Source organism: Chrysochloris asiatica, unplaced genomic scaffold (assembly GCF_000296735.1).
Source record: "Chrysochloris asiatica unplaced genomic scaffold, ChrAsi1.0 scaffold00033, whole genome shotgun sequence".
Classification (NCBI taxonomy): Eukaryota; Metazoa; Chordata; class Mammalia; order Afrosoricida; family Chrysochloridae; genus Chrysochloris; species Chrysochloris asiatica.
In genome coordinates this window covers 4,364,177-4,389,089 of record NW_006408551.1, presented here as the reverse complement: position 1 = coordinate 4,389,089, position 24,913 = coordinate 4,364,177, and the positions used below count along the sequence as shown (strand labels likewise).

The 24,913-nt window shown below is 48.5% G+C and overlaps 1 protein-coding gene across 1 annotated transcript; it reads left to right on the top strand.

Annotated features, from left to right (window-relative positions):
• The first annotated feature begins 316 nt into the window (after positions 1–316).
• CTDSP2 (CTD (carboxy-terminal domain, RNA polymerase II, polypeptide A) small phosphatase 2) lies at positions 317–24,826 on the top strand. The gene is made up of 8 exons (XM_006859505.1): positions 317–655; positions 16,139–16,287; positions 18,251–18,289; positions 18,761–18,862; positions 19,489–19,545; positions 23,332–23,424; positions 23,569–23,754; positions 23,889–24,826. The coding sequence occupies exons 1-8, from the start codon at positions 592–594 to the stop codon at positions 24,012–24,014; spliced, it is 816 nt and encodes a 271-aa protein (XP_006859567.1). The 5' UTR covers positions 317–591; the 3' UTR covers positions 24,015–24,826.
• The last annotated feature ends 87 nt before the right edge of the window (positions 24,827–24,913 follow it).

Here is a 24,913-nt window from a genome sequence, read left to right as displayed (position 1 = left end):
GGAGCAGTTTCAAGTCTCCCCAGTCAGCCTGCCCGCCTGCCACCCCACCCCCCTCGGGGATTCGCTTTTTCCGTAACAAAACAGCAAAGCTCCTGGTTGTCCGCAGCCCCGGCGGTTCACAGGTGGAGGGTCCCCGGCTCTAGGACACTACCCTGGAGCAGGAAGCGCCGGCGAGCTTTGGAGAGGCCGAGTCCGGAGCTGAGAAGCGCGCGGGGGTGGGCGCTGCAGCCGCGGGTTGTTTATCTGGAGTACGGAGGGGAGGGGGGAGCCTGGAAACCGCCCCGTGTCCCATTTCCTCCTCTTGTTTTCGCTCCGGATTCTCCATGTTGGACCCAAACTGAGGAACCCGGAGCTGCCGCTGGGGGATCGGGGCTGGGGGCACCCGGGGGAGCCGCTGCCCCGGCCGCCCGCCCTCCGTACAGGCCGCCTCCCTTCCTGGCCCAGGGAGGGAACGAGAGGGGGAATGTGAACAGCTGCGGAGTCGGAGTCTCGGGAGCCGGAGTCGGCCCCCGCCCAGGCCCCCCAGCCCAGCCCAGCGTGCGCGCCCGACCGTCCTCCCGCCCAGCCAGCCCGGGCCCGCGGGATTGTTAGATGGAACACGGCTCCATCATCACCCAGGCGCGGAGGGAAGACGCCTTGGTGCTCACCAAGCAAGGTAGGGGCAGCAACTTCCCAAAACTTTGCGTCGCCCCCAGCGGGGAGGGGGCTAGCGCTGGCCCGAACCCGGGTCCTGGCCCTGGGCCTCCCGGGGTTCAAAATCGAGGACTCCGGACGATTCCGACTGACCTCCCCTGGTCCATCCGCCCTTGCGTCGGGATGGACACTCAGCCCCCCATGGGGGTTGCACGGGCCTGGCGCCGAGGGGGAGGGGCGGCACCGCGCAGCTGTCATCGCGAACCGCACCCCTCCCCCCGGGGCTGGGAGACGGGGGCCGCGCGCGGAGCGGGAGCCCACTGGCGTCTGTCCCCTCAGGAGTCGGGAGCTGGTGGGGTCGTCACTTTCCAGCACGTAGCACGCAGCGGCCCCAGACCACCAAGAGGTGGGGTGGGCAGAAGAGTGCAGAGCTGGAGCGGGGCCGGGACCAGAGTCCAGCACTTCCCAGGTCCCCCGGCCCGAGGTCGCTCCGGTGGCGGGCGGGGACGGCGTCCGGCGGGACTTGAGACCAAGTTGGCCGCCCGGAGGCGGGGGCGGGGGCGTTGGGTGGGGGAGGGGCCGGGCTCCGAGAGCGCTGGGCTGGGGAGCTCGGCTCTGCTCTGGGCCTGGGGCCTTCTCCGGGCTGCCTCCCACCAGTCTTGCTGAGCAAACAAGCGGGACCCCGAGGCTCGGCCGGAGCCCCTCCCTGCCCTGGTGCGCTCCCCTGGGGCCGCCGCTGCACACACAGAGCCGCGTTTGTTTAGCCCGGGAGCGGTGTCCCTGGTTACATAATTCGCCGATGGCATCAGACTCGGCGTGTTTCTGAATCGCGCAGCGAAAAAGTGCGAGTTGTCTGTGGGCAGTTGCCCGCGGCCCCCCGCCTTCCTGAGGGTCAAGTGGAGGAGACGCGAGGAGGAACGCGGGCCCTGTTTGGGGTGGGCTTGGACACGCGAGCGGCCTGGCGCCTGGGCCTTCCCTGGGGCGGGGAAAGGTTAGGGCCCCAGTGGAATGTCAGTTGGTTTTGTCACAGTGGAGGCCCCAAAAACTCGTCCCTCCCCTCCTCCATGTCTTCTTCTGGCCTTGAGGAATGTGTCCAAAATAGCGGACAAAATTTCCATGGGAAGTAGGAACTCTAGTGTGTTTGTTTGTTTTGTTTTGTTTTGTTTTCTGGAGAATTCCCCCGACTGGAGCTACCTGGGAAGAGAGCACGCTCGTGGGATCAAATCCAGAGCGTCGGTGTCCCCACAACACCTTTCTCCACACCCACACCAAAAAACGGGCCCCTAAGGGCCAGTGCTGCAATAGAATGTACTGAAGTCCTAGAGCCTGCGGGGGGGGGGAGGGGGGGTTCATTCCCTACCCCGTTTGACAACATTTGAGTGGTCACTTATTCTTGGGATTCACAGTGATCCCAAGAACTCCCCACACTTGCCTAAGAACAAAAAGCTGGGTTGGTAAGGTCAGCCATTCTCCCCGATTCTCTTAGTGGAATTGGGGGTGGGGTGGACAGTGTATGCATAGGCGTCACTGGCCCTTCCTTAAAGTAAGCCTGCTCCTAAGGAAGGACAGCCTTGACTGCTCACAATCCAATCCCCCAGAAAAGCTCCTGCCTTCTTCACCTCAGTTTTGGCATGATCTCTGCTCTCCCTGTATCACTAACTGGCTGTGTGAACCACGCTGCAACTTCACTGCCTCTGCTGGCTGCTCTGCTCTGCTGAGGGCTGTGTGCATAATTTCACTGCTTACGTCCCTCTCTTCCCAACTGCTCATCTCTGGAAAGGACCTTAAGAGTGCATTAGAGGTGGAGAAATGTGAATGTGGAGGGATTCCAGAGGGGGTAGTCGTGATGAGAAACAGGAAGAACAACCCTTACCCAGGCCCTCTGTTCTGACCAGCCACATTAAAAAGTTAGGAATAGCTGGATTACTGGAGGGTCATTTACAAATCACAACTGGAAGTTTCATCCACCAGGGCCACCAGAGGGAAGCAGAATAGATGCACAGCAGAAAGCAAGCAGCTAGCATCTTGACATTGCTAGGTTACCGATATTGGTTGGATTTTCTTGGATATACTATATTCATTTGCCTTTTTTTGTGGTTTGCTCTTCAGATTCACTATCCCTGAAGGAATCTGAATTGGCAGGCCAGTAGCCTGCTGAGTCTCTCTCTCCCCATTTAGTTTGATTGCACTCCAGAAAAGGCACACTTCTTTTTGGTCAGCTTGGATACCATCAACTACTTAGCCAATTTTTTGAGGTCCTCAAAATTTACAAAGAAAGCCTACATCTTAAAAAAACCAAAAAGGCCAATGATGCTGAATTCACCCCTTTAAGAGTTCCCCAAGTGTCCGCCCCCAACCCCTCCACTATATCCCATGTACTGTCTTGCCTCCCTCTGGAAAATGGAAAAGGAATGTGGCATTTTATTAATAAGAAAATGTTTGCAAAGAAATAAATTGCTCCTAGTTTGGGTGACTTTAGTGAAGTTGTACCACTACAGCTTTTAAAAATCTTTCTTAGCATTTTGTTCTTTGAGCTTTAGACTGTTTGGGTGTGTTGATGATTCAAAAGTAATTATAGTAGGAGAAGTAGAACAAAGTTGCTGAAATAATTGATTAAAGGACCAAAATTGGATCATCTTCCCAGATAGACAGGTAAAATAACTTCCTGGTATAGTAGGAACAGAGTTGTGTGTAACATCAAAAACCAGATAACTTATGTCACTACGTTACTGGGATGTTGTGCCATCAACTTTGGGGTTGCGGGGGGCAGCCCCAAGTGTGGAACGAAGGTGGTGGCAGCCTCTTCCTCGAGCCCAAATAGGCCCATGGGTCCTTTGGCGGGAGTTGGGACTTTTTTTTGTTTTCTGTGTGGCCTGATGTCACTTCATGGCAGGGAGGAGATGACTCTGCCTTGGGTTCCTCATCGCACATGTGGAACATCTTTTAGCTCATCACAAAGATCTCCTGAAAGATCCTAATTCTGCCTAGGGGTTAGGATGTTAGCAAGTTTTTCTGGCTCTTGTAGCTATGCCATTCACTTAAAAAGCTTAGAAATGAGTCTTGCTGTGACTTTTCTCCCTTAGTTTGCTGTTGTGTGTGTGTGTAGGAGTGGAGGGTGCCTCTTTGCACTGTCTACAGGGTTCAAGGTGCATGTTTATAGCTGGTTCCTTCTGCCTGGCTGGTTCTTCTCACCTCTTCTTGTTCATATCCATTCTTGGCCTCCTTTTGCTCACATCGTGACTGCTGAGGCTTGCTCCCAAGGCTCTCTCAGAGTTTTTTTCCTTATTTTTGGTAGGGGGGGAGGTAGGCACATGTGTGGCAACTTAAGCTTGTGTTTGCTCACTCAAGAAGAACCCCTAGGGAGTGCTGCTAACTCAGCAACGAGAGTTTGTTAACGCCCAGTATCCTGGGGCTGGGGGTTTACAGTTGCTATTGCCAAGTTTAACTTGAGCTTTCAACCAAGCAGCACTTCAGAATTACCATGAAAAACTTCTCAGGAGTTGGCAGCGTCCTGGTGCTGGTGTCCACACCTCCTCGCTTCTAAGTTACAGGGGCCTTAAACTGGGTGGCAACGAGGTGCCCACTTCATCCTCCTCATGGACATTCCAAGTACCTTATAATGATGAGTTTTGCTAAAATGGTAAACACTGTGTTGTTGTTATTGTTAAGTGCCGTTGAGTCAACTCTGACCCATAGCGACCCTGTATAGGGTTTCCGAGGAGCAACTGGTGAACTTGAAACGTCAAACTTGCAGTTCAAATGGCTTTGCAGTCTGACGCATTAACCCACAGTGCCACAGCAGGACTCCTGTTATTACAGAGGAATTAATTAATCGAAGTGTTTGTAGCTCAGCATGGAAAAGAAAGACGACATATGAATATGCGTGTGTACCCTTGCATGCACACTTTTCCTCCTCTTCTTCCTCAATGTTCTTAGTTCTTCTGCTAGCTTACCAGGGGGATGTGGAATATCATCTTTTATTCCCAGTTGGGGAGACTTGGTTCTTGGATTGGGTGGCCTGGACCAGGGAGTATGGGGGTGGGGATGGGGTGTTAAGTATTTCCAAAGAACTGTGCCTGGAGCAAAATTGATTCAAATCCTTGCTTTTCCTTTCCTGTTTACAATGAGTGAAATCACTTCCTTAGAGTTAAGCCTTAATCATGATCCACACGCCTCTTGAATACTGAAGACAACTGTGGGCCACATTCTCTCTGCCTCCCCCCCCTCCACATTATCTTAATATTTGGATTTGCTCTGAAAATTTAATGAAATTAACTTGAGATTTCAAGTGTTCTGAGAGTCGGTCTTCTCTGTAAAATCAGAATACAGGTTTCCCCCACTATCCAAAATTGAGCATTTTTTTGAAATTTTTCATAAGCAGAAATGGCCTAAAGCGAAGAAGCAATTGTCATTCATTTATCTGGAAAGAAATTTTGAGCATCCAGTCTCAGAAAATAACCTACCAAATAACACATAAAAGCTCACTGAGCACTAACTTATTGAAAAAGGAACGGTATAATCAGTACACAGCCTATATGAAGTAGAAGGCATGTGCATACAGTATTACAGTTCCTGGGGAAGGAGCTTGGTGATACCACTCTCCCTGCTCAAGGTACCTCTTTAATGGCTGCTGCAAAACAAATGCTAAATGCTAGTTTCACTCTTCCCCTTTTTTCATGAAAGTGAAAATCCTCAGGATTCTTTTTGGTTGGTGAAAACTGGTACTGAGTAGTAGGTCTTTCGAAAAGTGGGGAATACTTGTAGTAATGATAATTGCCTTCCTGTAGTATCTGGAGTCCTGGTGTGGCGCTGCAGGATAGTGCACTGAACTACAAGGTCGGAGGTTCAAACCCACCAGTCATCGCTCCTTGGAACCCCTATATAGGGTCGCTATGAGTCGGAACTGACTCAACAGCACTTAACAGTATCAGGCAGAGCCCTGGTGTGGCGCTGTGGGTTAATGCGCTGAACTGCAAGGTCAGTTTGAACCACAAGGTTGATGGTTCAAGCTCACCAGCTGCTCCACGGAAACCATATGTATAAACCTTATAGCACTTAACTGGCACTTGGTAGGTGATTGGTAAATGTTAGCATCTTTATTACATAACTCGACCACACCTCCTCCTTCCTCCAGTTCCCCAAGGACACAGTGCAGTTATCAAGTCATGTGGGTTTATCGTTAACAACAGGTGGCTAAGGGTCAGAGGGGACACTGATGTGTCGGGATTTGGAACTTCTGGAAGCAAACAGTCTTGCTGCACAGACACCCTCCTTTGTGGCAGTATGACTTGGGATGGGATTTTATCTGTGTGGTGCTATAGAATAAGCAGTGCTCACCATGAGGTCAGTGGTTCAAGCCCACCAGCCGCTCCTGGGAAACCCTATACAGGATCACTGTGAGTTGGAAGGAACTCCGCGGCACTTAACACCACCACATATGAATAGCAGGGAGTCCTATGGCAGTGCTGGACTGCTAAAGGAAAGGTCGCAGTTGACAACAACCACCAGTTGCTCCAGGGGAGAAAGATGAGGCAGTCTACTTCCTTAAGGACGCACAGCCTCAGAAGCGCTGTGGAGTCCTTCGGGTTGCTATGAGTCAGAATCCTCTCAACAGCAGTGGCCTTGGGGTTTTAATATGAGTAGCTTGTGCTTTGGGCTTTTGATGTTCTGCCTGGCGTCTGGCTCTCTAGGGGTGGGGGAAGCCTGGGAGTCGTGCACCTCTTGTGAAGAGTCTAGAGTTTCTAAACCACCTCAGCTATCACTTTTGTTCTTGTTAGTTACTGACGAGTCGCTTCTGACTCATGGTGACCTCAGTTGTTAAACTCCTCAAAAATGGGTATAGTGAATCTTCAAGACAACTGTGGGCCATATTCTCTTAAGATTTGAATTTGTTTTTAGAATTAAAGAGTTTACTAACTCAATGAGATTTCAAATTTAGGGGAATTTTAGTAACATACAAAGAAATAGAGACAAGTTTTGAAGAGAAGTTGATAGCTCTTTGCTGCTTTGGTTTAGGGGTTACAGTATTAGGAAGGCACACAAGTAGCCTTTGGGATTAACGGCTTTTCATCCTGCCTCAGTTAGCATGGAATGTACTTAGCTTCTCTTGGGGACTTGGGACTGGGTGTGTCCCTAAGAAGATTCTCTCCCTCTTCTGAAATGGTGGGATAGTTCCCAGCTGGGATGCAGATGAGCACATTAATATGCATCTCTTTTGAACTGGGCTTGGAAGAATGAGTTCATTCTGACTCAACCCCCTGCTGAGAATCTGCTTTTCTACTGTGTCTCCTTCTCCCATATACTGAATCTGTCTTTATTTGAACAAATCCCCAGGTGTGGGAATTTGTTAAAATGTAAATTCTTATTCAGTATGTTGTTGTTAAGTGCTGTTGAGTCGGTTCCACTCATAGCAACCCTACATAGGGTTTCCAAAAAGTGGTGGGTAGGTTTGAACTGCTGACCTTGCGGTTAGCAGTCCAGTGCTTACCCTACAGCGCCACACCAGTATATCAGGGTAGAAATGGAAATTAACAGCAGGAGGTTGAACCAGTATGAAGCCCAGCTATGAAGGAACTAGAAGTCAGAGTGGAAACGTTCATAGAACTGGAACCCTCTGAGCAGAGACTCACTGGAACACAGTGTCTTTATCTGGCATAGTGCCCTGCACTTCAGGTCTAAGTGTGCCGGCACAGGATGTGTTACTGTAGGAGGGATACTATAGCAGACCACCTCCAAACAGGAGGTGGATGTGCCTGGTTCTGTTCTTCAACTGTCTGGGCGTTTTGAATCTGATCTCTGATTGGACCTCCATTTCTTTCCTTTCTGCGGTGTTCCTGGTTCCCTGTTCTCCACCCCATCAGGCTCTGCTCTTACCTCTTTTTACTTTGTACCGTCTTGTATCTCGTGACATATGAACAGCTTTGCATCCTGTTGAAGTTCCTGTCTCCCACCAGCAACGTTCCCAGGGAATGAATGTGACTCAACCCCAGTAAAAGCCAAGCAGAGATCATGGGAAGGCGCAAGTCCCCTAATACAGACCAGCTTTTTGGTCCCTCCGTCCTGGGAACAGGGGCTAGCAGGAAGAGACAGCAGGCCCAGTTTTGACTGCTGGGTGAGTAGAACAAGACCCCCCAAAAAGAAAGCCAGACGCTGAGGGAGGAGTCCTCCAAGGCCTTGTGAGACACCGCCAGTCAGTGATGGTGGGAGGAAGGGTCAAGGACTTTGGCTAAATGGACCTCTAGGCCTAGAAGGGTTCATCAGAAACCCATGGTAACCTGTAGCCAGCCAGTGGCACTGAGCCAATGACACACATCAAAATCTCCTATGACAGTTGCTAAAAATACAGACACCACCTAGACCTACTGAGTCAGAGCGTGGGCAGATGGGCCAGACATGTGTGTGCCCCAGATGCTCCCTGTGATTTTGACAGGTGTCCCTGGAGAAGAGCCAGGTAATCACAGCAGTGGCCCCAGCTGCCTGTTTGGCCTGAGTGGGAAGATTCCCCTAAAGGGATCCAGTTTTCCTGTTTATAAAGATCCTGTGGGTTCCTCAAGGGGAGGAGTCCTAAAGTTTTCTGCATGTGATTTAGTGTGAGATTATCCAATAAGCAAAGTAAGGACTGATTACTTGAGTTTACTAATTTGTCATGAACAATTTCACATATTTTTCATCACAGATTAGTAAGAAACCACAAGTAACTCCTGCTTACCTCATTGGGTAACCCACCCTGGTGTGAATGGACAAGAGTAAGAATACTCGCTTACCTGGCAGTGATGCCATCCTATATTTATAGTTTACCACACATATTGAGCTCTGGTAGCGTAGTAGTTACTCATTGGGCTGCGAACCACAAGGTCAGCAGTTCGAAACTGCCAGTGGTTCTGCAGGAGAAAGATGAGGCTATCTGCTCCCATAAAGATTTACAGCCTCGGAAACCCTGTTCAGGGTCGCTATGGGTCAGAACCAACTCGATGGCACTTAACAACAACAACACATATTGAGAGCTAGAAGGCTGCTCTAGCATTCAATCTCTAGTGTCTCATTTAACTGTATAACAACCTGATGAGACAAGCAAAATATGCCCACTTGGCAGATAAGAAACTATGAGAACTGAAACACCTTGCCCAAGGGTACATGGGTGGTCACTGTCAGCCAGAACCCCAACCTCAGATTCCCCAGAGTCAAGTCTTAGCCATGATTCACAGCCTTCTCATTTCCACTCTTTGTAAAACTGCCTTTAAGTCACCCTCCAGGTGATCTGAAATCACCTTGCAAAGGACCACACAAGGAAGACCTTTTCATTCTTGACTGACAAGTGAAAAACCACCACCAGAAAAGCTGCCAAGACCACAAAGTTGGTGAGAAACTGAACTGGGCCACAGCGGTGTTTCCTAACTTCTAACTCAGTGCTCTGGTGTGGCTCTGTGGATTAATGCACCAGACTGCAAAGCCATTTGAACTGCAAAGTTGGCAGTTCAAGCTCACCAGCTGCTCCTTGGAAACCCTATACAGGGTTGTTATGTATCGGAACCGACTTGACAGCCCTTAACAATAACAACTCAGTGCTCTGTCAGTTGAACACACATGCATTGGTTGGCTATTCCTAGGTGGGGGGAGGAGCAGGTGAGTAAGGAACTGGTTGGCTAACTTCTGAGATAAGGGTATGAAAGTGCTTTCCACTTAATGACTAGGAGCTAATACTTAGCTTTTACTGGGGTCAGACCACACCCTAAGCTCCTTGTCATTCTTTAAAAGTCTATAATAAAAGCAATATTAGTATTCCCGTTTTATAGATGAAGAAACTGAAGCCCAAGGCCACACACCTATTATATGTGGTAGAGCCAGGACTCAAAAGTCAAGGCTGTGGCACTTTTTGTGACCACTGTATTCTTTCTGTGCTTTTACTGCTCTTTCTCCATCTTACTATCGTGTGTGTGTTAACCAAAGCAGGTTTCAGAGCTGGGGGAGAAAGAGGCACTTGGATTCTCCTTAGTCTGCAATCAAATCCAAGCTTCCAGGAATGAAGGGCAGAGGGCCATGGCAGGGACTGAAATGGCTACCAGGGGGTACTTACGTCCTGCTTCACAGGTTTCTGTTAGTCCCACAGTTGCTTGCTCAGTACCTCCTTAGGAGGGGAAGGTAGAGCTCCAGGTGAGCATATGTGGTTCTCAGTCCCCACCATAGCACCTCTACTCCAGCAGCCCAGCATAGGGCAGAGTCTCCTGCTAAGGCAGGAGAGGACATAGTCATTTGGGTTTTCTTGAATATCATCTTGGTCTATCCCTGATACATCAGAACACTTCCTGGCATCTTCAAGAACCTTCTAGGGTAGGCCTGGGGTCTGAGCCTGCTCTGGCATATATGTGAGGAAACGGCTCCTTGGCCTCTGACCAAGCTTTGTGTTCCGAGATGACTGCCTCCTCCATTAGAAGCCTGAAGGAGACAAATGGTGTGCTCAAGATGGAGATATGGTGATTGGGGCTGCAGTCCCTACTGGGAATTAAATTTTTTCTCCCCTCTCCTGCCCCTGGCCTCCAGAGCTGAGACTCAGTCCCTCCATCCGCATCCCCAGTGTGTTTTTAAGCACAGAAGAGCTGCCTAGGGTGTTTGGACAATAACTTATTTAGAGACTGGTTCAGAAATCAAAAGGATGTTTTGATTGATCCTCTTTTTTAAAGTTGTGAGAATGCCCTGCTCCTAAAACTGAGGTGGTCTTCCTGAGCAAAGGTCTGTCCCTAAAGATGAGACCCTCTGTTGAGATTAGAGACCAGGGCAGAGAAAAGGCAGGTATAAGTGACCTTCCTCCCACCCCCACAGGGAACACCCAGGATCCAGGACTGATGATGTAAGGAACTTCAAGGGCTGCCATGGGATGAAAAGAGGGACATAATTGGGAAGGAACCCTTCTGCCTGGGGAAGGGCCAATCACAGAGACATCTGCCTAGGTAGGACTGTCCCAGTGTGGAACACTGGTGTGAGCCCGAACAGTGTGGCGAAAGCGCCTTAAAGGAAAGAAAAAAAAAGTCCAACCAGTCAGAATCACAGCTGCTCTTTGGTGGAAGGTGGTGCTGGTCCTGCCTTCCACATCACCTAACGAGAACAGTGTCAGCAGCAGGCACAGTAGAAAGTGGTGCACCCTCCCTGTTGTTTTCCTGTCTTTTCTGTGTGTGGGATGTCTAGGCATTTCTCACCCTCTTTTCTTCCCTGCTGACTCACCTGCTGGTCAGAGGAACCCTTCCATCGACCTGGCACCTTAAGAGCCTGTCGGCAGCCAAGGCACAGATGCCCCTTACCAAGGACCTGGGAGGACTCCTCTCCATGGGGAGCCCCAATCAGATGCATTTTGGCCACAGGACCCAGGCAGGCAGCCAAGAAGGGCCGGAAATGGTCCAAGTATTCTCCTTCCTCCTATTGCTGAGGGGAGGGAGGCCGTTTTATAGTGATATTCAAAGGAAAGTCTTAGCTAGGGGGGCACGGAGGTGGAAACCTCCTAAGGACTGAACCAGGAAAGCCTCCTTCTACATGAATGGACTTGTTAAAATTCAATAGCCTGAGAGCTTGCCTTCTGCCTACTCCCTGACTCCCAGGCTGATATGAGGAGTTCCTTTGCTGGGACGTTAAGCTGTGTTATTGGCAAAGGTGATACCTGGACCTGACCTTCAGAAAAAGGTTAAAATACTGTTGTCCTGGCATGGTCTGCCTTCCTCTGCGTGTGTGTGTGTGCGCGCGTGCGCACGCGAACGCCCACACACACACATGCAGAGGAAAATGGTGTCCTCATCTGGGCGTCTTAGAGGCAGTGGAGAAAGGGGGCACAATCAGCTCACTTGCTTCAAGTGGCTGGTCTTACTTTACAGAGTATGTCCAGTCTCATTTTGTTGTTGTTGTTACTAAGTGCCATCAAGTCGGTTCCTACCCATAGCCACCCTGTGTAGGGTTTCCTAGGAGTGGCTGGTGAGCTTGAACTGCTGACCTTGCAGTTCAAACCAACTTTGCAGTCCCAGTGCATTAACCCACAGTGCCTTCCCATTATTTACAGAATACCAGCTGGGGAGTTTGTGAACTAGAAAACTAGCAATTGAGCTAATGAATTCCCATGATGCCCTTTGTAGTGGATTTGGGACTGGATGTTGTGTTTTAGCTCTTCATCAGAGTTCTGGTAGTCTGCAAGTGAATAAATGATGTGGAGAGGCAGCTCCTGATATGTGGCTATTTCTAGAATGAGGCCCATATATTGTTGCCAGTTAATGGTCACCTCTCCCTTTTAAATACTTAAAACAAGAACAACATTTAGCTTAGCGTTTTCACAGCGCACTACAATACATTTTTTATTTTTCAGTCAAGAATGAGGTCTGTTATCCCAATTAAGGATGAGGGAGTGGAAGTTCAAAGAGGTTGTATGGCTGTTCCCAGGTGACTCTGAAGGTGGAGAGATACCTCCCATGCTCCTTTCTTCACACCCTGCCTCTGTAGGAAGCACTGCAGCAGGGAGGTAGCTGGAGGGTGGCCTGGTCTCCCTGCTCTCAGGGGTTCCACTGCAACATCCCACCCCCAGCCAGATGTTTGGAGCAGGGAGAGCAGATGCACATCATCAGCTAGGCAGGAGAAGAGGACTGGGGGTGTTGTGGCATAAAGTGGGGAGAGCAGCTGGTCATGGAGTTCTATGGCCCCCACTGAAATTCTGCCCACCTCATTGGGGAGAACATGTATAATGAAATCCCCCATGGACCTGTAATCATTTTGTGCCCTGTGTTCTTTCCTGGGGATGGGCACACACACTTGGAGAAATGGAGTGCTGAGTGCTGGCTGAAAGGAACCATTTGAAAGACTCTGACTAGATCCCCTTACCCTTAAACCTCCAGACAAAGCAGGTCTTGGACCAAAGCTTCTGGCTCCTCCCCCCCCCCAATTGTCCTTTTGCTCTCCTAGAGGTATTTGCTTCATGGAGCAGGTACAGGGCCTGGAACAGAATCCTCATATTGTGCTTTCCTCCTTTCACCTTTAATGACCTGCCTAAGAGGACAACTAAAAAGACGGGCAGGATCTCAGACCATTCCTTTACACCAACTCATCTTAGAGGGGAATATAACAAAAGGGAGGAGATCTTGATAATGCCAGCTCTTGAGCTAGTAAATTCTCATGATGCCCTTGAGCCTAGGACCCCTTATGTGGTAGTGGTTGAGAGCCGTGGCTCTGGTTTCAGGCTGATCTTGGTTAAATCCTGACTCTACTATCAAACTAGCTGTGTGGTTTTGAGCACATTGCCTAACTTCTCTATACTTCAGTTTCCCTTAATGAAAATGTTGTTGTTAATTGCCATCCAGTCAGTTCCTACTCATAGCAATCCTGTATAGGGTTTCTGAAGAGCGGCTGGTGAGCTTGAACCACCAACCTTGCAGTGAGAACTAAATGAGATAACTTTGTAAAGTGTCAAGCATAGGCCTGACACAGTGTCAGTGCTCAGTAAGCATAACTGAGGCCAGAAAGACCAAGGGGCTTGCCTTGGGCGCTTAACTCCTTTAGGGCCCAACTTTTCTACTTCCTACCCATCAGGGCTGTGGCTTTCCCAGAGTCCAGCTGTATAGAATTCTACTCAGCTAGTCAGGGTTATTGAGCACCTGCTTCACTCAGAGGGCTGAAGGCCAAAGACTTCCAGGCTAAAGTCATTGCAAGCCCCATCAGAAGGCAGCCATGCTGCAGGGAGGCAGAGGCAAGTCCTGATGCATGCTCAGAAAGTGTTCATAGAGGTAAGGAGAATAGGCAGCCTGCTGAAGAATTGAGGGAAGTGGAGCGAGCCTCAGTGGGGGAGGGAGTAGTAAGGGACATCTGGGGTATTGACCGTGTTGTGAGTCTGGGGTACCCTCCCCAGGCGTGCAACAGCTCTCTGTGCTCTGTTCCAAAGCCTAAACTCCTGTGTGTCCCTGAGGTCAAGGCATTTGTGGTCTTTGAGGCCCAGGGATTACCTGGTCACAGTGTGTTTTTAGAAGATCCTCATCCCCTGCAGAGTCCGACCAAGCTGAGGAGTGCCCCCATCCCCCAAGCTCCCTGTCATTTCTGCCCTCAGGCCTCCTGTGGTGGGAGCAGACAGACCTGTAGGTCTCATCATGGCCCCAGCCAGCTGCCCTCTCACCCACTGCCTCTCAGGATTACTCAGCCTTCACAGCACCTGTCACTGAGATGCTCGTTGCGTTCTTGATGGCCTCTCTTCAAGAAAACCCGACTCCGTGTGCCGGTTAAGCCTCTAATTGTGGTTCTGCGTGAGGAAACCATAAACCAAAGGAAAAGCTGTGGTTCAGCTTTGGTCTTGGAGCTTTGTGTCAGTGTCTGCCCAGAGTCCCCAGGCTTAGAATTTAATGTGGGTTGTGCAGGCAGGTGGGGAAGCTGGCCTTTCCCTCCAGTCTTGGATGGATTATTATTAATAGGGTGAATTCCAAGAAATCACTCATCCTGCTGGGCTCTGCTCTGAACTTTGTCTCCTTAATCCAGTTGAAAAGCAGATACATCAGAGAGGCTAAATGTGTATGTCCCAAGGGATGGTCCACCTGTGGTTTACCAGTGCAACTTCTTCCTTGGTGACAAAATCCCCAGTCCCTTGAAATCTTGATTTTTTTCTACCAGGATCAAGAGCTTAAGAGTAGATAACCAAGTTTTTAGTTAATTGCTGAGAAAGCCCAGTCATTTTCTAAATAATTTCCAATGGTCATACCTATGTCAGGGCACCTGCCTTTATTTAACCCAGGGAGGGGAAGAGGGAGCTCTCTGGACTGACTGCTCAGAAGGGCGTCTGTGGTCTGAAGGCCTCTGTCTGCACCTGCCGGAAGTTCTTGGTCTTTCTGTTGAGTCAGAGCTCCGAGTCTGTCATTCTCGCGGGAGAGGTGACTGCCACTTGACTGACTGCTGCTTAGGAGCCATTTCCTCACCTTTGGTCCTAGGGAATAAAGTTTTATTTTCTCTCTTCTTTCGCTTCTTCTCCAGAGACACAGGCAGCCCAGTAACAGGGCATTTAATGAGTCTTCATTTCTGAAAGGGCCTCCTTGGTTTTTGCTCAAAGGATTGAGCCAGAAGCTTGTTGACTTCTGAGTGGCCACCACCACATACATTGTCTTTCCCTTCCCTTCCCCTCCCTTCCACCAAGAACAACACAGGAAGTTGTCCTAAATGGCACAGTTTGTTTTTCTTTCTCTATCAAAACAGGCATTGCCATTTATTTTCCTGTAGAGTAGTTCCCCAAGCTTTACAGTGGAATGACTGGGACTTCATCTTTAGGCCCATATTCGGCTCAGGTCCTCGGGAGAGGGGACCTTTGTGGTTGTGCAGCACCACCTGCTGGCCATGATACTACCACGTCTTCCGGCTTGTGCTCACAGTTCTTGGAACAGTTCAGCTAAACTAAAAGCAACTTTTAAAAGGTACTCTGAAATCCATTTCTGGTTGACTCATAAATTTTTATATCATCTTTGCCTTTTATGGGGCTGCCTTATCAAGCTTTTCTTTAAAATGACTTCCTATCTCCAAAGCCCAAATTTTCAAAGAACTGAGCACTGCAGTTGAAAAGCAGATACATCAGAGAGGCTAAATGTGTATGTCCCAAGGGATGGTCCACCTGTGGTTTACCAGTAAGGCCATGTGTCTTTGAGGGACGGAAATATTAAAGAAAGTGACTTGGAGCATGGGAAGGAAAAAAGGGGTGAACATAGGGTCTGTGGCAATTCTGGCGTTTTTAGATTAAGTTGAACTCCGTTCTGCAACCACTGAGCCAACGTTTATGGAACGTTGACACTGACCAGACCTGCAGTTTATCATCAGAACTGCAGCTCCTGCTTACTTGAAAGGGACTAAGTTACTTGTGTAGCACTGGTAGCATAGTGAATTTACGAGCTGGGCTGCTAACCACAAGAACAGCAGTTCAAGTCTACCAACCACTCCGCAGGAGAAAGATGAGGCTTTCTGCTCCCATAAAGATTATGTAGCCTTGGAACCTTATACAGCATCACTGTGGGTCAGAACCAACTCCATGGCATACAACCACCACCAATACCAGGCTACTTGTTTAGGGAGTTTTCCTTGTGGATTCAATTTTGAGGGCACCATAGTGGGGTATTGCAAAACACCTGGATTCTAGAATGAATGAATGGATTCTATATTTGATCTTGTCTCGGAGGCCTCTCCCAGTGGCGTGAATCAAATCCTCTACAGCTCTGATCCCCCATTTCCTAGATCTGAGAGTAAGGTGATTCTTCTGTTTTCTGCTGTAAGAAGAAGACGATGAATTAAAAACGTGTCTGTTTTTATGGAAGTAGAATGCCAGTTCTTTGGAGACAGTGTTATTTGACAGTTTTGTTAAGATAGTCTTTTAAACGCCTTGCTTTGGCATAGTACTTCAACATTTTATTATTTGGTCACTCACCACGCACATACTATGAGATCTAATAAAACTTAGAGACTAGAAGAGGGTACAGGCATGGGGTGCCTATAACTAATGCCTCTGTCATTTCCTTTGTTCTAGGCCTAGTCTCCAAATCCTCTCCCAAGAAGCCTCGTGGGCGTAATATCTTCAAGGCCCTTTTCTGCTGTTTTCGTGCCCAGCATGTTGGCCAGTCAAGCTCCTCTACTGAGCTTGCTGCATACAAGGAGGAAACCAACACCATTGCTAAGGTACTTGTATCAGGGTCACCAGGTGCAGGCGAGGATTGCTAGTGGGGGGTACCTGTGGACTGTAGCAAGGTGTCATTACTAAAGTTGCAAAGCTCTCAGACTTACAGGGGTCACTGCCACTGTCATTTACTCGGGCCCATTATCATTTCTGTTGCTTCCCACTTGAGGTGTGAGTCTCCTGTTGAGATATCCCTGTGATTTCTGAGTGCTTCTGTGGTCCAGATCCTTCCAGGCTCAGGAAGTATTCAAGATGCTTTGCATATGTTGTTCTGTGTGATCCACACAGCAGCCCTGCAAAGAGATTTACCAGATTATGACTACACAGACATGGAGACTGAGAAATAAAGGGGTTAAGTGGATTCCTGAAGGGCTCGTGGTTAATAAATGATAGTGCTTGGGTTCTAACTCAGATCTCTCTTGGCTCTGCAGTCATTGTTTGTTGTTTTTTTATTACACAAAGCTACCTTCTAGGTTACCCAATTTACAGGGAACCAAAGAATTGAAATTCTACCACTCTTCTACCACATCCTTGATAACCCAACCCCCACCAGCAACTCGCACCTGTACCTCTGAGAGGCATTGGGAAATGTGTGGGCATTTTTGATTTGTCACAATAACCAAAAGATACTGCCAACATTTTAAGGTTAGAACCAACCCTGTCCAAAAAGAACCCTGCCACCAGTGCCAGTGATGTCCTTCCCTAAAACACCAAAGCCTCACCCACCCTTCTTGCTCAAAACCAGGCTACAGACATCAAACCAATGAAAAATCACTTCATTATCCAATAACAGGGAAGGGATAAAATAAAGTGCAGCATAACAGTGTTACATTTTTACAAGTTAGCAATAACATGGAAAAGTATTGAATTGTAACACTGTCAAAAATCAGAATGTAAACTGTATGGCATCAAGTTAGTGAAATGCACCTTGAATCCACTAGCAATTCAAATCTATCAGGCGCTCTGCAGGAGAAAAATGAGACTTTTTGCTCCTTTGAAGATTTACAATCTGGGAACCATATATACAGGTTCACTATGAGCCATAACCAGCTTGATGGCACACAACAACAACAACAAAGTTACTGGTCGGCACAAATGGCTAAGTGCTCGACTGCTAGCTGAACCCACCCAGTGGTATCCCAGAAAACAGACCTGGTAATCTGCTTCTGAAAGGACATGACCTTAAAAACCTCATGAAGTCATTTTACCCTGCACCCATGGGGTCACCTTGAGTCAGAACCAACTCGACGGCAGCTAACAACAACAACATATATCCTACTATGGGAAAAAACAGTGATACAACAAACTTGAAGGAAATACACTGAAATGCCAACATTAAGCTTTTCTAAGTGATAGAATTTTTTTCAAGATTTTCATCAAGGACACTTAAAAACTCTTTACACTGTAACATTTTTCTTATCAGGAGGAAGAGGAAGGATTTCTGTTATCTCTGCACTCTGCCTCCCTCACACTTTATGGGTGCCCACAATGGGCGTATATTCATACTGGTTTATTTGGTGTTTTGAGGAGCACAGCACCCCCTCTTACCCTCCCAGGGGAGTATAGATAAAGTGTACTCAAAGAGAAGTTTCAGGGACTTCATGGGAAGTCAAAGGACTACTGAGCAAGAGATTAAACTACCGAAGTGCAGCGTTAGGATCTTGGTTTTCACACATTTCCTTCAAGCTTCTGACTTGCTTAAGTTCCTGTTCATCAGTTTGTCCAGCTGAGCACAGCAACACTGTCTTCTTCCTTCCCTTCAGTCCTAGTGTGGAAAGGAAACTGGCCTTTTCCCCTTTCTGCCCAGCTCCTGAGAAAAGTTAATTTTTGTCATGTTAGAAACTTCTGGTTGCCAGAGTCACAGGGAGAAAATTGTCCTCCAGTCCTGAGGTGGAAACAGTAGGTTGGGATGGGGCAGGGGAGGCATTGGTAGGTGGGCACTGATAGCCTGCTTCTTTCCTCCAGTCGGATCTGCTCCAATGTCTCCAGTACCAGTTTTATCAGGTATGTGAATCTGTCCAAGTAAATGCTCAGAAACCTGGGACCCACGACCCTATCTCGCTTCATAGGATGATACCCCTTTTGTTTGGTGACTGGTGGTCAGCTCCTCACCCTGGGAGGCAATTTGTTCCAGAAATTTGCTGAGGGCTTATTATCTGCAAAGCATATTGGATTTGGGGAAACTGCCGGAGCTACATGCCCTCTTTCCACAGCTCCTGTACTTCTCACTCTAGCCCTGACCTCCTCTCCAATGTCTAGATTACTTTAATTGTCCCAGTGGGAGGCCGGAAACCAAGCAGCCACCTCTTTGTCCTCTTTCTCTACGCCTTACCACCAAACTGGGACCATTCTTGGGTTACTGAAATTGAGGGTCTCCTGTCTTCACGATCAGCTCATCTCTTTCTAGAGTTCTGCTGAAATGAATAATGGGGCTTTCTTGGTGGGCAGATCTCAGCAGCCTGGCTCTGGTTTCAGATCCCAGGGACTTGCCTGCTCCCAGAGGTGACAGAGGAAGATCAAGGAAGGATATGTGTGGTCATTGACTTGGATGAAACCCTTGTGCACAGCTCCTTTAAGGTAATGTGACATTGGGAGCCCTTTGTGACCCTGGTAGTCAGTGTCATGATGTGGCCGGCAGGGTAGGGGGGGCTGGGAGAGTGGCAGACTTTGGCATTTTGGCCACCCCAGTGTCACATACATCTGAAGACGACACCGAAGGACGTTGTTGAGTAGGAGTCCCCACCTCCTACTTTGTGCTATGTGGCCAATTCCAGTGACTAGATAGCACAGTGAGCCACCAGGCTCCATGTTTTGTTGTTGTGTGCCATCGAGTCAGTTCCAACCCATAGCGACCCTGTGTAGGGTTTCCGAGGAGCAGCTGGTGAACTTGTACCGCCAACCTTGTAGTTCAAACGGCTTTGCAGTCTGGCGCATTAACCCACAGCACCACACCAGGACTCCATACAAGGAGTTAAACCAGCCTTGAACTTCCTTTACAAAGCAGGTTGTTTGTTACCTCAAGAAGCCCCCGAATTTCTTGTAGCTCAGTTAGGAGGGGTTTAGTAGGAAAAAGTAAAAGGGGATCACAGCCTGTACTGGGCTGATGGTGGGAAGAGCTATGCAGGGGACCAGCCAGGCAGTGTTGGGATCTACTTGTTTTCCTCTATACCATGCACACCTCATGAACTTGTCTATCCTTCCAGCCAATCAACAATGCTGACTTCATAGTGCCTGTAGAGATTGAGGGGACCACGCACCAGGTGAGCTGCCTGCCAGGCCACTTTCCGCCTGCCTTTTGTCATCCACCTGGACTCGGGATCCTCTGCCCCTCACCACATGTGTAACTTCATTCTCGCCCTTTTTACTGGTGATTTCACACCCAAGACTTCCTCATCTTGAAAATACATTCAGCCTCATAACACTCATTGCCATTGAATCAAGTCTGGCTCAGTGGACAGAGAGAGACCCTAAAGGACAGAGTAGAACTGTTCATAAGGTTTCTGAGACTAAATCTTCATAGGAGCAGACAGTCTTATCTTTCTCTCCAAGAAGGGCTGGTGGATTTGAACTGTCAACCTGATACTTAACAGCCCAAATGAACCTATTGTGGCACCAGGACTCTGTTGTCAGCCTGCTGGTGGTGGTGATGTGTGGTGCCTTGTGGTCGGTTCTGACTCATAGCAACCCTGTATAGGGTTTCTGAGACTGTAAATCTTTACAGGAGCAGAAAGCTTCATCTCTCTCCCACAGAACTACCGGTAGATTGCAGTTAGGAGCCCAACTCATAACCCACTAAGCTTCTGGGGCTCCTTTCTTAGCCTTATATCTCCCTCTTATCATCATCTTTTTTTTCCCCCTCTTCGTTGCCAAGCTATGTGAAAGACAAATTTGCATTATTTAACAATGTTGTTGTTGCGTGCCATCCAATCAGTTCATACTCATAACAACCCTGTATAAGGGTTTCCAAGAAGTGACTGGTGGGTTTGACCTACCAACTTAGTGAATCAAATCTACCTTACAGTCAGTCCAGTGCTTATCCTACAGTGCCACACCAGGACAATAATTGTTTAGTTTGTAAAGTGCTGTGTCAAATCAGTTTCAACTCAGAAGAGACCCTGTATAAGATTTCCAAGGGGCAGCTGGTGGGTTTGAACTGCCAACCTTGCAGTTAATAGTCCAATGTGATCCTGCAGCACAATACCAGGACTCCAACACTGGTCATGGCTGTCATTTATTGGTCACCCCCTATTTGGGTATCCTATTAAATGATTTATTAGTACCTTAATCTAATGATTATCTAATGCTACTATAACAGAAATACCACAAGTATATTCATTAGCAAACAGAAATCTATTCTTACAGTTTAGGAGGATAAAGGTCCAAATTCAGAGTGCCAGTTACTAGAAGAAGGCTTTCTTTCTTTGTCAGCTCTGGAGAAAGGTCCTTGTCTCCTTTGTTCGGCATCTGTAGGCCCAAATTCCTTGGCGATCTCCATGCAGCTTGGCATTGATCTTCCTCTGGATCTCGGAGCTTCACAGTATAGGGACCCCAGGCCAAAAGGATGCTGCTCTCTGCTCCCAGCTCTCCCTTGGTGGTAGGAGGTTCCTGGGACCTCTGCTTGAGTCAAGATACAACCTAATCCTGTAGATTAATATCATAGGAGTGAGAATTTATAACACATAGGGTAATTACATCAGGTTAGGACTGATCACATCATGGAGGTGGTTACATCATGAAATTGATTACAACTTAACTACTAAACCACAGAGAACCCCAGCCCAGCCAAGTTGACTTCAACCTTAAACTATCACAATTATGGAGCCCTGGTATGGCGCTGTAGGAGGATCACCACTGGACTGCTAACAAGGTCAACAGTTCCAACCCACCATCTGCTCCTCAGAAACCCTAAACAGGATTGCTAAGTCAGAACTGACTTGATGGTACTTAACAGCAACAACATCATAATTTCATTTTCTCTAGTCCTGGTGTGGCGCTGTGGGTTAATGCATCAGAAGGCAAAGTCATTTGAATTGTAAGATTGGTGGTTCAAGCTCACCAGCTGCTCCTTGGAAACCCTATACAGGGTCACTGTGGGTTGGAATCAACTCGAGGGCACTTCACAACAACAACAACAATCCTGAGTAGTTGGTGCCTCTGCTTGTCACAGGCATGGAAGCCAGTACAGACCTTTTTCTCTTCTGGAATGCCCTCTCCCTCATGCCCTTGCCACCCCCATTTAGCTAGTAAATGTTTCCCTCCCAGCCCAAGCATCTCTTCTGTGAAGCCTTCTCTTACCTCCCTCTCCTAGGGTCCCTATACTGTCCTAGTACATGCTCAGTATACATCTGTCAAAGTAAAAGAGTATTAAAGTATACAGAAGACAGAGTCTAAATAAGACCAGACTCCAGCTCTGCATAGCCTGCTCAGTCCAGGGTTAAGGATCATTCAGCTTTGATAGTAAAAGATCATTTACTCTAAGGCCTGCCTACTCACCCTAGAGTCAGGGACCAATGGAAGCAGATGCCCTGGTAGTCTTGACATTTCTTTGGTGACCCAGACAGATAGTAGAGTTACTTGTAGGAAAATGGAATAGAAGGCTTCTGTGGTTTTTTGTCCCTATTCTGTGTCCATTAGAGGCTCTCTACTCCCACAACAAAGTGCTCTGCCAGGCACAGCTACAGTCCCCACTCAGTCAGCTCAGACCTTGTCCATCAGCCCTCTAGTCTAGGTAAGTGTTGCTGTTAGGTGCCATCAAGTCATTTCCCAACTCTTAGCAACCCTGTAGACAACAAAACATTGCCCAGTCATGTGCCAACCTCAAATTGTTATGTTTGAACCCGTTGTTGAACTCCATCTCTTTGGGTCTTCCTCTTTTATGCTGAGCCTCCACTTTACCAAGCATGATGTCCTTCTCCAGGACTGGTCCCTCAAAGTACATGAGACAATGTCTTACCATCCTCACTTCTAAGGAGCATTCTGGCTATATTTCTTCTAAGATTTGTTCATCTTTGCACAAATTCCATGGCAAAAAGACTGGCAGATTTTCAAACAGGCAAACACCTTGTGAACTCCTGTTTCTTAAGAAAGGGTCATAAATAATAGAAAAGGGATGTGATTCAAATGACGTAGGGCTGCCTGCAGAAGACAACTTTTGGTGAAGAGTCAGAAAGAAGGATGGGACATGTTGAAGGTTGAAGAGCTATCAGTCTAAAGGGAACAAAGATACAGCTGCCTGGGGCAGAGGGTTCCTACACTGGTATAAAGGGGGCAGGTGAATTGGTGGGCAATTTGGTGCAGTCCAGGAGGCAGAGCAATGAGCAGGCCCAGGCTGTGAGCTAGGGATATGGGTAAAGGGGATTTTAAAGGCAATGGCTCTAGGAGCAGCTCTATGTAGGTGGTTGAGAGGGAGAGAGGCTGGAGGCAGGGAAGCAATAGAATGCAGACAGATGGGGGACCTTTCTTTAGGCCAAACTGCAAGATAACAATGAATAGACACGGGTAGATGGCAGGAACAAGCTCAAAGGGGTTCATACGAGCAGTAAGGTGCACATGTCTGCACTAAGGTCATGGGGAGATGGACGGAGGAAGGTGCAGTTTGGAAGAACTGTGTGAGGGTGCAAGGAAATGTTTGCATTGTTCTGATGGTGACATGGCCAGATGGTCCTGCCAGAACCAAGGACAGGAAGCTCCCACACAGGCTGTGGCTGGATTCAAGTAATCCAGGATAGGCTGTTTCCATCTGTGAGGCCTATTCTTGATTACTTGTTTTTGGAGGCAGCTGATGGTCCACCGCTGGAAACAGAGATGTCTCTTGGCACATTGGCATTTGCGTTTTCTTCCTGAGCTGGGCTAATGTTGACGTCACAAGCCAGCAGAAGCCAGTGCCCTGGTCTCTGGACCAGGTGATTTGAGTGACTGGGGTGTAGGAGTCTGGGCAGAGCAAAATCTGAACCTGCTTACTGTTCTATGTTATGTGTAAGTGATGAAGAGGGCAATGCTTCAACATTGCAGGGATGCCTTCCACAAGCCCCTCTGCTTTTCTTCAGGTGTACGTGCTCAAGAGGCCTTATGTGGATGAGTTCCTGAGACGAATGGGGGAACTCTTCGAATGTGTCCTCTTCACTGCCAGCCTGGCCAAGGTACCTGAGGGCAGGAGTAGAGAGGAACCAGGAAACGTGGCTGTACAGGGGTGGTCTCGCAGATCATTGTTGGTTCACAGGATAACCCCTGCTAGGGACTGGACTCAGGCTGTGTCCAAACAAAGGCATATTTTTTCCTCCTAGTATGCTGACCCGGTGACAGATCTGCTGGACCAGTGTGGGGTGTTCCGGGCCCGCCTGTTCCGGGAGTCCTGTGTATTCCACCAGGGATGCTATGTTAAGGATCTCAGCCGCCTGGGGAGGGACCTGAGGAAAACTCTCATCCTGGACAACTCACCTGCGTCTTACATCTTCCACCCAGAGAATGCAGTGAGTGGTCCAGATGCACCCACACTGCTGCAGTTGGGAGTCTCTGTCTGGGTGGGAGAAGTGTGGGAGCTTTGGGGTGAGGGAAGAGAAGAGCTGATAGTCTGGAATTTACTCAGGCTTTTTCCCTGCCCCAGGTGCCTGTGCAGTCTTGGTTTGATGACATGGCAGACACTGAGTTGCTGAACCTGATCCCAATCTTTGAGGAGTTGAGTGGAGCAGAGGATGTCTACACCAGCCTTGGGCAGCTGCGGGCCCCTTAGCCTTCCCTGCTTCCAAGCAACGGCCATCCCAGTAGGGGACTTTCCGATATTGTGCCTTTATGATCAGCCAGAGGGAAAGCTGCAACGCCTCACCAGATGGGGCCTGGATATAGTGAGAAGTGTTTGGAAAGAACTTTAGGACAGATTAGATGCCAAGTGGGCAAATACCAGACCGACACCAGAGCTCCCTGCTCCCTCAGTTGGGTTCCTGAGATAGGGTGTGTGTGTGTGAATGAATGTATGTGTGGGTGTGACTTGCCTTGAACTATGGCAACCGTATATACAGTGTTTCAGGTTGGGGGAGAAGTGGAAAGGTCAAGAGTCTCCCCAAGTTAGTTCGTCTCCTCTCCTGTCAGCTTAAGAGCCACTAAGCTCTGTAGGGATGAAGACTATTGAAGGCTCTTTTGCCAAACCCATGGCCTTTCCTCAGTGTTGTAAGACTTATGCCAAGGAGAAAGGAAGGGTCCGAGGCTGCCTTTGGGCACCCCAGGCATATGCCTTTCTCCAGCCAGCTGCTGCAGACAGAAAGACAGCACTTCTGGGAAGATGAGAACATATTTCCAGAACCAGTACCCCAGTGACCATGGAGTCCTGTGGCCCAAGAGCTGCACTTGTCTACAGCCAAGTGCCTGGCATGGGCCTTTTCCATGTCTCCTCACTGGCTGGGCCTGGGCCTGGGCCTGGGCCTGCCTTCCTCACCACCTAGCCATAGTCTTGAACCTGTGGGGAAGGAGGTCTTTTCCCTGCCTTGGAAGAGGACACGTAACTGATTTCCGTTCTTTTGACTCTGTGTAAAAATTCTCTTTCTAAACTTGGAGTGCTGGGCCTGGTTTGTTTTTGACAAAATTGCAGTCCTGGGCCTGAAATGAATGTGGGGGGTGCAGGGAAGAGGAAAATTC